The sequence below is a fragment of the Dendrobium catenatum genome, unplaced genomic scaffold (genome assembly GCF_001605985.2).
Source record: "Dendrobium catenatum unplaced genomic scaffold, ASM160598v2 fragScaff_scaffold_390, whole genome shotgun sequence".
NCBI lineage: Eukaryota > Viridiplantae > Streptophyta > Magnoliopsida > Asparagales > Orchidaceae > Dendrobium > Dendrobium catenatum.
The window spans coordinates 9,374,755-9,387,377 of record NW_021318852.1 but is presented as its reverse complement, the minus strand read 5'-3'; the positions used below and the strand labels follow the sequence as shown (position 1 = coordinate 9,387,377).

The 12,623-nt window shown below is 35.6% G+C and overlaps 1 protein-coding gene across 1 annotated transcript; it reads left to right on the top strand.

Moving 5' to 3' along the window:
- The first annotated feature begins 447 nt into the window (after window positions 1-447).
- Window positions 448-5,485, top strand: LOC110116546. Its single transcript, XM_020850158.2, has 4 exons — window positions 448-1,045; window positions 1,406-1,473; window positions 1,566-1,745; window positions 5,098-5,485. Exons 1-4 carry the CDS (start codon window positions 505-507, stop codon window positions 5,266-5,268), a joined length of 960 nt encoding a protein of 319 aa, XP_020705817.1. The 5' UTR covers window positions 448-504; the 3' UTR covers window positions 5,269-5,485.
- Window positions 5,486-12,623: the final 7,138 nt, after the last annotated feature.

Sequence of the window (12,623 nt, the reverse complement as noted above, 5' to 3'; positions counted from 1 at the left end):
TTTAGCAATCAACTGTGAAATTTACATGATTCATAAATAATTCATCTATAACATGCTTTTTTTAAATGACTAAGGCTTCGTTTGAGATGACTTTTTTGTTGCTTCTTAAAGCAGCTTACTAGAATTTTTGTACTAGAAAGCTGCTTTAAGAAGCAATAATAAAGCTGTCTCAAACGAAGCCTAAGTTTTATAATGGATGCTATATTTATGACACAAAAAAAATTGATGGATTAAAAAACTTCTTATACATAAATCCATTTCTTACTTTTCATATAATTTTAAAAATTGTATCCGTATTATTAATAAAATTTTATATGCCTATTGATTATGTATAAATTATCTATGAATATGAAAATATTGCATTTAATAATATTATAGTATTAAAATACTGCCATAACATGTAATAAGTTAATTTTAAATTTTGTAATATCATCTTTTATTTCTATATAGGCGTCTCGCCATATTCGTTGTTCTTTTAGATTAGCGGACGAGGGAGCTTCGCGAATGGGAGAAACATATGCCATCAACGCCGGCGATCAGCCACCGGCTAGGACGGTGCTCTGTATCGGAGATATCCACGGCTATTTTTCCAAGCTCCAATCCCTTTGGTCCAACCTCGAGGCTGCAGTCGGCACCGCCGCCTTCCAAACTGCCCTGGTCATCTTCCTCGGCGACTACTGCGACCGCGGGCCGCAAACCCGTGAAGTCCTCGAATTCCTTTTGTCCCTCTCTTCTCGTTACCCTAACCAGTCTCACGTCTTCCTTTGCGGCAACCACGATTTTGCCTTCGCAGCATTCGTCGGCGCACTTCCACCGCCGCCGGATGGATCCCCCTTTTCCGCTACATGGGCTGAATTCGAGCTCAACAAGGACCGCGAGGGTTGGTTCGAGGGCGAGGGATACGAATTTATGCACGTCCAGGGAAGGCGGTGGGGTGGATTCATCCGGGATAAGTGGAACCCCAAGAAGAACATGGCTTATAAGGGTTCCATCTACGACGGCGAACCTACTTTCAAATCCTATGGTGTTGCTCACGGATCACCAGGTTTTTATTGCTACTCATTTTTACGAATTTTGTTTGGGTCTTATGTCTTAACTATCTACCAAAATTTAATATCTTGCACAAGTTTAGGATCTCGTAGCTCCTGTTAATCTTCAGGAATGAAGATTTTATCAGTTGCCTGTACTGAATGATAGATACTATAGAATATTGTTAAGTCTTCTATAAATCAAGAGGAATTCTTCAGAAATGCAACATGGCAACTTGGAATTACTGTTTTTTTATTTGGTATTTATCCTTCCTTATTGCAATCCTGGTAATAAACTTGTATTGCGATGAGGTTTCTTAGTAGTTAGTTGATTCAATGGAAGCTGACTTATTCTGCATGATATAAATTGCTGGCAGATTTGGTTAAGGCAGTGCCTGATCATCATAAGAAGTTTCTGGCAAGCTTAGTTTGGGTTCATGAGGAGGTAGGATGCGATTCTAGTGAGGGGATCTTAACGTAATGTTTTTTTTTCTCTTAGTTCTTGTGAGGAAATGGCCATTGTTGGTGAATTTGCAGGACAATGTATGGATTGATCACTTGGGGGGAAGGTTATGCTGCAAACTCATAGCTGTTCATGCTGGCTTGGAAAATTCAAGAAGTGTTGATGAACAGCTAAAATTTTTGAAAGCTAAAGATACAAGCATCCCAAAGGTGGCTGATCTTAGCGGGAGGCATAACGTATGGAACATACCTCAGGTGATGCAACTTTCCTAGTATTCTCTAGAGTTATTTAACTATAAGGTAATTTTATTTTTCTCTTGGTATTTAGTTCAATCACATTGTAGGTTTATCCAAAGGTTTGCTTGGGAGGATTATGTCACAATAACAGTTTTGTATTATTTCTTATGAAGGATTTTGGAGTGCCATTTGATGAGTGCATTGCCATTTGCCAATCTCCAATGTATATATGTAAAGTCTTTCAGTAAAATATTTTTTGGTGAACCAAAAGTTCACTTGTCGTTGAATTTGAGTGATTGCCCTTTAGAGGATTTTGAAATAGGGGAGGGGGAATATAATCATTGAAATTTATGATTTTGATTATAGCCATCTCCACTGTAAACCTTGGTTAGCTATGCAACAAAGTAATTAATGGTGAGACATTTATTAATCTTCACTATTTGGAATGCTCTTTTTCTAGCCTTCTTTGTAAGTCTCTGATCAAAGGTGCTTCTGTGAATCCTTAGGGGAGCTTTACCTTAATTTTTTTTTTTTTTGAATTTCTCAATCCTTCTCAAACTTATACTCATCACCAAAATTCTTATTATGCATACTTCAAACATTAATCCCTACAAAATAATTGCTATTTTCATAAGTCTCAATGCGTTCATATCAGTTCATTTGTAACATATGCTATGGTGCACCTCTAGTTTTGCTACATGTACATATAATGTGTAATATGTATTATGTATTGCATGTATTAAGGAATCTTGGCTAGCTACCTCTTTAATTCTCCGCAGTACTTCTGTCTGCTAACCCACTTAATTCTTGTAGGAAATATCGGCCTCTAATATCTTTCTTATATTATAGAGGAATTAAGTTAATGTCTCATACTTTAAAATTATGGGAGAGAGTTATGGAGCATAGGTTACGACATGATACTAATGTTTCTCAAAATCAAATTGGATTCATGTCGGGTGGGTCTATCATGGAGGCTATACATTTATTGAGAGATTGATACGACTTGAATACCAAAAATTAGCGAGCAAGTAGTAAATTTCAGCAAACCAACAGATTTTTATTGATAAGAAAGGAAATGCGAATAAGCAATATACAATGGTCTTCTTTCGAGAGGAAGACATTCTCTCCCAAATTCTAGATGTCGCTAGAATCCCTCACAAAAACAGTTGATAGCAAACACTCACAAAACTCCTCAATAACATTATCTAAAACTTAGACAATTCCCTCTTAAATAGCCCTAGCCACCATAACACAAATAGAACCTTCCTAAATGATTAAACATAATTTAGGAAACATTCCTAAACAATTAAATATAATTTAGGAAACCTTCCTAAACAATTAAATACTTCATGAATTGTATAACATAATTTAGAAAATCTTCTTAAATAATTAAACATAATTTAGAAAACATTCCTAAACAATCGAATACTTCATAAATAGTATAAACATAATTTAAGAAATATTTCTAAATAATTAAACATAATTTAGGAAACCTTCATAAGCAATATAAACATAATTATGAAACTTTCCTAAACAACTCCCCTTGATTAGGAATCTTCTAAATATCTTTCCTTGGGCTCCACAAGGTGGGCCCCCTGACGTATCAATATTTCCCTCCCAAAGAGTCACATTGTCTTCAAGGTGTAAGGAAGGGAACTATCTACTGATAATCAGTTTTAACAACAAAATTTATTTCCTGTCGAAAACCACTTAGCACATAATTCAGTTCTATATCCTTCATTATCTGCTAGTGCTTCACTCTAGAGAATATACTATCTTTCAACAATTTAACATCTTTACTAATGCCTTCACTTTTTATCTACTTGTTCCATTCATCCTAGTCATCAAATATTTTTTTTTTCACTCAAAGCCAAAAAGATTAAAAAGAAATGACGCAAAAAATTAGGTGACAACAAGGAACCACGTGGATGTAGTGAGATGCATAAAGGTTGTTGAATCTGTAGTTGCATATCCATAGATCTAATAAACAATTAGCGGCAATATAAGTTTCAGACCCTTTGTAAAATAACTTTTAGAGTACATCTTGTAGTTCTTTGCAAGCTTTACATGTTGCCTAACGAATCCTCGTCCAGTAGCTCTATATTTTGCTCCACCATGTACGACATGTAGGATTGTCCATCCAAAGTAATGGGATTTTGTTCCAAGCAAGAATGTAAAGAACACTAAGTACAACTGAAGTTGCATGATGATTATGTCGCCCAATGCAGTTCTGAATACCCTTTTCAACCCAATCTCCATAACCATGGGTAAGGCCATCAATAGACCAAGTTGGACGGCAGATTGAGATGCCATAGCAGCTTTCAGAAGATTGTTTCCTCTCATTAGTGCCTGGCTACCTGCTTTATAATGGCAAACTCAAGCCCACTTAATGATAGGTAAGGCTTGCCATAGAGGAAAATGTGGACTATGATAGCAGTCATCATTGAGTTGATATAGAACCCTACAGTCATGAAGTAGTAAGAAAGCATGGGGAAGAAGTCAAATTAGAGGCCAAAGTGATAGATATCTCTGTTAATTATTTGTTCTCCATTGCTAAAGGCAACCTTTGCTTCAAGCAGGGAGATTTGGTTGAGTCCAACATCATGACCCTTCCCAACCTGAATATACTAGTGGGTGATATTTTTTGCCTTAATATCGAGTTGAATCTTGCAAATATATCCTCACTTAGGTTGATTCCACGAGAAGCCTTGCTTATATCACCTCTAATGATGTGAAAAATCATGTCAACTACATTTGGATGCCTGTATTGGAAGCAGACCTTTAATGGAGTAGCGAGAACCCTTTGTCCAATTGTCACAAAACTTATTTCTTGATTTGACATGAACCATTCCAAAGATGAAATACTTTATGTAAAAATGTACCCATGTGCATCAAGAATGGTTGGTGAGCACAGCCCATGGTCTTCGTAGAATTCCTCCAAAAGTTTCCTCATTTTCAAAGCCTCTTTCAAATAGTTATCCTTGTTTGTATCATTTGCCTGAAGAGCCTTCCTTCTGGTAAAGACAACTGAATGTTTTTTTTTTTTTTGGCTCACCTTCACCAATCTTTATTGTTCCAGGTAATTTGATGCAATAGATTTCCTGATCAACACCATGACTGCAAATTTCATTGATATAGAATCTTAATGCCTCTTTTAAGTTGGAAGAAACGAGGCCATGAGTGCATGAAGATCGCTCCCAATTAGTGTTTTGTAGTTCGGCAAAATTAGAAATTTTTTTCACAATCCTATTTGTTCATCAACCAGTGTTTTTAGCATTTGAAAATTTTCATTCCAACAATTTATGAATCTATTCCTCATCTTATCTATCTAATCATTTTATCCTTTCCTGACTGGAACTCTTTGCTCCAGGAACTGACCAAAGAACCAACCATAGTGGTGAGCGGTCACCATGGAAAGCTCCACATTGATGGTCTCCGTCTTGTTATTGATGAAGGTGGTGGGATTGAACAGAACCCCATTGCTGCTATTGTGCTTCCTTCCATGAAAATTGTTCGCGACACAGATAACATGCTTGTGTAGCCATGATCTCCTGTAATGCCAGAATACAATAGGCAGGCTAGTCACCAATGCCCAGCTGCGCAAAGCCAAAAAGACAGGGCAATGCTTATATTTCATATATTGTAAGTAGAAGCCTTTCATGATAGATGCCCTTTACAATAAAAATATTTTACCTACTTGAATTTTGCATTTTTGTTTTTTTTTTCTCATGCAAAAGTTTTAAGAGAAAAATATTAAACAAGGCCTTAATGTTTGTATGGTACTTTGTTTACAGTAATTGTCATGTTCTTTTTGAGAAACTGATCAAATTGATCTTAGTCTATTGATTAGGATTTATTTATTTATTTGAATTTTTTCTAATTTCTTTAATTTATTTATTCCCTTACTCTATTTCTCAAATGAGTCAGATTGAGGGACAGGGTGTGAAGTCTTTTTTAAGTATAGAGAAACTAAACTCTTAAACCTAAAGATATTTTTTAGGGCATCTCCAACCGAAAAACCCACTTTCTTCTCTAAAATATGGTAATTTGTCTCCAATCAAACTTCATTTTGCCCGCTTCTTCATCGCCCTGTCAAAGGTAACCGTCTTTCTCCTCTTTCGTGCACTTTTTTTGCAAATCCCGAACAAATAATAATAATAATAAAGCGTGTGTGAATATTGCGATGCCAATATTGGCGTCACACTGTTCACTCCTGTAGAATAGAGGGTAAAATGCGTTCGGTTGGATCGTTTGATGGACGGCAATCGAATGTATGTCGTTCGATTGCGGATGGTCTTAACTAAATGGGATGTAAGATACATAATCTACTAGAAAGTTACAGTAGCGAGATAAGATCGTGAGGCCATTATGTCAAAGTAAATAATATCTTGATAGTTAAGAAATTAAGTTGTTATAAAAGGTGCAATGTTGAAAAGTCAAGGGAGCCGAATGTAAATAAGTGGTGGGATGTAATTGGAGAATTAAAAAAAAAAAAAATCTTAATTCAATATGAACCTCAATTTGATAATTTTCTCTACTCTTTTTTTTCTCTGTAAGCTGCTGGTATCGAGGCTGCAGTTTTAGGCTTTATTTGGGACGACTTTTTTGCTGCTTCTTAAAATATTTTTTTAGCATAAAAATTAAATTTTTTTTAACTATAAAGCTATTTTAGGCCTCGCTTGGGACGACTTTTTAATTGCTTTCTAAAACAGTTTTTTAGTACAAAAAATTTGTAAACTACAAAATTTTGTGTTGGAAACGTGCTTCAGAAAGCAGTAAAAAAGCGACCCTAAACGAAGCTTTAAGAAGCTGTAAAAAAGTTGTCCCAAACAAAGCTTAAGTGCATGAATCTTATAGAAAGCTTAAGGCCAAGCAATTGATGCAAGACGACATTCATTGTATTGGGTTGACACAAGGACTTATTGTATCGTAATCTTATTTTGATGATACAAAATATTAGTATTTTAAATAAGTGATTAAATGATTGACATGATGCAATGATTAAAAATAGAGATATAATTCAATATGGCTACAGTCAATAAGATGTGAAAGACAGGAACAATTATTACGTCCTCTGACCGGACGCTGAGGAACGTCCGGTCGGAGGCCAAATCCCGCAAAAAACGAGTTGTACCGAGCAAATACTGAGCAATACCAAACAATAACGAGGAATACCATCATTTGAAGACCCAATACCGAGTTATATCGAGCTAAATCGAGAAATACCGAGTTATACAAAAGTTGTACCGAGTTTTTCCTAGAAAAACTCGGTACAACTCGGTATTTCTCGGTACAACTCGGTATAACTCGGTATTGGTATTCAAAGAGCGGTATTTCTCGTTAATATCAAATAATACCTAGTTGTACCAAGCAAATACCGAATTTTTTGGCGGGATTTTGCCTTCAACCGGACGTTCCTCTACGTCATTACACCGAACGTTCCTCTACGTCCTTACATCGGACGTAATAAAAGTTCAAAAGACAGAGCCACGATCAAAGATTTAAGATTTTTTTGCCAGATAATTTTGAGTATTTTTATTTCAATATTATTTTTTATGATCATTTAATTACAAAATGTCTAATGGCTTTCTAGTCTATTTTCTTTTTAAAAGCCTTGAAAAACTATTTATGATCATTTGGTAGATAAATTTCATGTAGCTTTTAGCCCCATTTATATGATTGCAATTGGAGGTGTAGGTGAATCGAGCCGATTTGTGAGCCGGCTTAGGTTTGGCTTGATAAATAGCTCAAAAGCTAAGCTCGATAAACTAAAAGTCAAGCTTGAGTTAACCCTGACTCGATTCGTTAGCTCGTGAGCTGGCTCGTTTAAAAAATATTAATATAAAATGTACTTAAAATATATTAGCATTTAAGATCTTTATTATTTTTCTTTTAATTTCTCATTCTTTTTATCATTTTATTATAATATTTACTTGAACCATAATCATTTTCTCTATTTTATAATAAATGAGCCATCTCACGAGTCTACTCGAACTCATAGAATTAGGGGTGTCAATTTCGGGTCATGGGTCGAGTTCGCGTCGGACCCGGAATTGACCCGGGTTCAAACGGGTCGACCCTAACCCGACCCGGTTAGGTAAACGGGTCGGAAATGCGAACCGAACCCGACCCGACGGGTTGCCAGGTCACATATGACTAGAGCTCGGCTGGACTCATTTTCAGACTTAATTGCAATATTGAAACTATTATTTTGCAATTATTGTTTTTGATAAATAGGACTTCGGAAGAAGAGAGTTTGATTAAAAGTTGTTTACAATGGCAGCAAAATTGTCTGAAATAACCAAAAAGATCTATCTTACGCGTGGGATCTTACGCGTGGGATTAAAGTTAATTCACTATGTACCTTTTGCTTGGTGAGTAGAGAATCACATTCCCATCTCTTCTTTGAGTGTGATTTCTCTTTTAAGATTCTCTATACACTGATCACTCAAGCCGACTCTTTACTTCTCCGTCCGAACATCTTCCAAGTTTTTGATTTGGTTGACAACCTCTCGGACTCTTCTGATATGCCGAATTTCTATTGCCTTTTAGTAAATACTGCTATTTACTACATTTGGCGGGCACGTAATGACATAATTTTTGGCAACATCATTGAATGTCACACTACTGTGATTAGAAAGATAAAATATGCAGTTCATGCTAAATTGGGGAGATGGAAAAATGGCAGCAACCTATTATATCTTTTGGGGTAATTGGTGTTCTCTTGCTATTCCTAGCAATTGGTTCTTGGCTGTTATTTTTGTATTAACTGTTGGGGGCTGCTTCAAATGCTGGTTTCTCTGGTGGCCGCATTTACTGGATGCCCACTGGGTTGCTCAGAAAGATAGATCTTTTTGGTTCTTTCAGACAATTTTGCAGGACGATGATGACCGCTGCAGCTAAAACCCCTTGGAGGGTCTTTATGGCAACCAGGGGTTTATTTCTGTCCAATTCGATGACCGAGTCCCTCGTCTTTTGTTGCAGCATATGCTTGAGTCCTGATCAAATTTTGTATACCACAATTTTGTTGGTTTCATTGGTTAGTTTTATTGGTGGTATAGGTTTCTCTTTTACATTTGTTGTTTTTTTGGGCTTCTTCCCATTTTCTGGGATAGGCTTTTATTACATGTAATTTTTCCTTAGTTAATAGAAGAGCTTTCGCCCCAAATTTCCCAAAAAAAAAAAAAAAGTTGTTTACAATCATTTATATAATTATATCATCTTAATTAATATTGCAAATGGAATACTATGCATATATTCATAATTGGGTGTGCATTCGTGTAGTTGGCTTATTCTTTAAATGCATGAGAAGTTTATTTATCGAACGAATCCCTGGTTTTCTAAAGTTCTCATTGTGAGGCATAAGAAGTTGATTTATAGGACTAAGATTTCATTTGTGACCGCTTTTTTATTGCTTTATTGTTTAGAATACAATCATAATTTTATTTGGCTATTATTTATTTATTATTTTCAAGAATATATTTTTTTCTATGAAGCTGCTTTATATAATAGCTTCTAAAAAAGTTATTTTCTTCACGACAGTTTGGCAATCATTTTTTTGCAATCACATTTATAAAAATTGTAGCCATCCAAAAACGGACCATAAACTTTGGTTGGCACGGTTTCTTTAATGTTTTATAAAATTGCTAAAGAAAATAAAAATTTTTAACTGTTGCAGGAACCAGTTTCCCCGCACAAATTTTTTTTGAAAATAGTGAAAAAGAAATGGTCATACAAAAATTATGATTGGAAACCTTGTGATTTGAAAATAAAAACAATAAGAAAGTTATCTCAAACAAAACCTTAGCCTAAGTTATTAACTGAGAGATTTTCCAATTTTATCAACACAACCAAACTTTGATTTTGGCCTAAGAGATCCGAATAGATCTTGAATTAGACCAAGCCTTTATTTTAAACTAGACAATGAAAGCCCCTACTTTTTAAAGTGCTTATGGCACCTCAAGAGGGGGTGAATTGATATTTTAAAAAATATTTTGCTTAAATCAAAACGAAATATGTCGAAGTATTTAAGAGAATAAAATATTTAAACAAAAATAAAAAGCAAATAAGATTTTTTTTTTAAAAAATTTTTTTGTTTAACTTTTAAAAACAAAAAGATTTTAATAGTTCTTATGGGGGGATTATGACTTTGGGTGATCAAGTCATTAATAAGAGTACACGTTTTAGATATATTTAGTCTATTGTTCAGAGTAATAGTGAAATAGATGAGGATATTATTAATAGAATTCAAGTTGGATGGTTGAAGTGGAGGAATGCTTCGGGCTTGTTGTGTGATAGAAAAGTCCTCTTCAAACTTGAGGAAATAGTCTATAATATGGTGGTGAGATCTACAACATTTTATGGCACAGAATGTTGGCAATTAAAAGAGAAGCATAATATTGAGTTAAGTGTTGTAGAGATGAGGATGCTCAGGTGGATGAGTGGCTTTACTCTTAGAGACAAGATATGAAATGAGCATATACATGAAAAGGTTGGAGAAGTTCCAATGGAAGATAAGATTAGAGACAATCATCTTTGATGGTTTGTTCACAAAAAAAGGCGGTTATTACTTTTAGAACACACACACACACACAGATACATATATATATATATTATAGTTTCAAAATAAAACTTTATTCAGAGATTTATCTCCCTCAAGATTTTTCGCAAAGTTAACCAAAAGTAAATCAAAGTGTAGAAAAAAAAAAATTGTAAGAAAGTAAAGAATATGCAAACTAGATTTATAGTGGTTTGGTCGAAATCGACCTACGACCTCTCCCCAATGATCTTCATCTTTAGTTATTGCGTTAAAGTGACTATCCTTTAGCACACGGCTAGCGCGGAGAAGCCCTTCTCCCTTACAAGGTGGAGAATGACCTTTACAGACTCCGAAGAATCTCCCTCATGTTGCTTTCGTGCCTGACAGAGATGTCGTCCCTCCTTTAGCTCCTCGCTATGACAGAGATGTTGATCCCTCCTTTAGCTCCTCGATACGGCAAAGATATCGCTCCCTCCTTCAGTTCCTCGCTATAGCGGAGATTTTGTCCCTCCTTTCACCTCTTAGCCCCGCAGAGATGTTGTCCCTAACCTCCTTGGTTAGCAATTCTTTTGCCCAAATACTTTTCTTTCTATAGCTTTTCTCCAAAAGCTCCACCAAACATAGTAGGAGGACCCAAGGTGCAGGATAATCGAAAAAACCAACTGAATCCACTCGTATCCCTTGTCTTCCACAAAGCAAACTTGTAATGCCCCATGACCTAAATAATAAATTTGAACATACTTTTATATACTTTTAATATTTCATTTTTTCCAAATAAATACACACAGAGCCAGCTAAACATCAATAATATATAAAATAAACATTCAAAGTGCCTAAACCATAATTTCTCTTCCCTTCCCAAAATAATTAATTGCAATAGTCCATATTATAAACGAGATGCACGTTCTCGGATTGCAGCAGAAAACGAGCATTCTGGGCAAGATAGTTCACAGTAAGCAGCCCGGGCTTGAACCAAAAATTCCAGACATATCCCATCAATACAGTGTACAATTTGATCATTTCATTTTGGAGGTCTTGAGGTACACAGCACGTTTAATTTTGGCGAAAATGGTGGAATGGCAGTCAACCGAATTTCCAAAAATCCTGTCATTCCGAGCTCTCCAGAGGTAGTAGACAGTGGCACAAAGAAGCAGGAAGCAAAAGTTCTTCCTACTAGTATCCTTCTCCCATTCATCAATATGTTGGAAAGCTTGCCCAAGGTTTGGATGTAAAAGCATGCTGGTCATACAAGGAAAAACCTTTTCCAATATATGAAAAGTAAAATTGCATTCAAATAAGAGGTGATTGTGGTTTTCCTCATTAAGATGGAAAAAAAGGACATATCGGATTCACAGAAATTCCCCGAAGAAGTAAAATATCAACAGTCTTAAGACCATGTTTAAAAGCCATCTAACTACAGGTCGAAAAACGTAAAGCATAATGCTTGTGCCAAACATGTTTAAACCAATGAACCATATGATAATCAGAAAAATAGAACTTGAGAAAGGATTTAAAAACATATTTAGATTTGTTGTTCCAACCACAATTAGCCAAGTTACTAGAAATCGGAACAGCTTTAATAATAACAGCCATGTTAGGAGGAATGGAAGGGGGCAGATTCTAGTTCCCATGAGTGATAAGGGAATTAAAAACCAGGTTTTGGGGAGTAATCAAATGATCCAGATTCTCCAGTTTCAGTCGTTCAGCCACAGAGGAACCCAAGCACCAAGGCTCCCAGAAAAAAGACAGAGAAGAGCTGTCATTAAGATTGAATTTAAAGGAATCAGGGAGTTTTCTAGCCATCTCACAAAGGAAATTCCAATAAACCGTAGACCTCTTGTAACCAGTGTTCCAAAAAGACACGTACTTCTCCTTCCACCAAGTGTAAAGATAGCTTTTAATATTGTAATACCTCCAAATCGAGGAGCAACCAAAAGCATAGTAAAGGGATTCAATGGTGGGGATGCCAAGACCCCCACAAGGTTTTGGTAGACATGTTTTGTTCTACGAGATGGTGTGTAGTTTCTTCTTGTGAGTGTCTCCAAAATAGAGGAGTTTGGAGCAAATGCTATTAATAATCTTGCTACAGCCCTTGGGAATGATGGTGCTCCTAACCCAGTAAGCCAAAATATTGTAAATAGTGTGTTTAAGATATTGTAATCTCCTAGCAAAGGTGAGGTTTTTCACTTTCCAACCATCAAGAGAGCATTAAATTTTGAAGAAGAGGTTGAAAATCAGCAATGTTCAGTCTCTTGCAATAGATATGACTGCCTAAGTATTTAATGGTTGAATGAACAATAGGAATGTTCAAAATGTCAGAAATGCTCTCTTCATCATTCACATTATTAGAGAAAATA

Excerpts from the sequence above, each read along its gene's own strand:
- LOC110116546 (XM_020850158.2), top strand. The coding sequence starts at position 505 with ATGGGAGAAACATATGCCATCAACGCCGGCGATCAGCCACCGGCTAGG. Across the intron at positions 1,046-1,405 it reads TGTTGCTCACGGATCACCAG|ATTTGGTTAAGGCAGTGCCT; the intron begins GTTTTTATTGCT and ends AATTGCTGGCAG. Across the intron at positions 1,746-5,097 it reads ACGTATGGAACATACCTCAG|GAACTGACCAAAGAACCAAC; the intron begins GTGATGCAACTT and ends TCTTTGCTCCAG.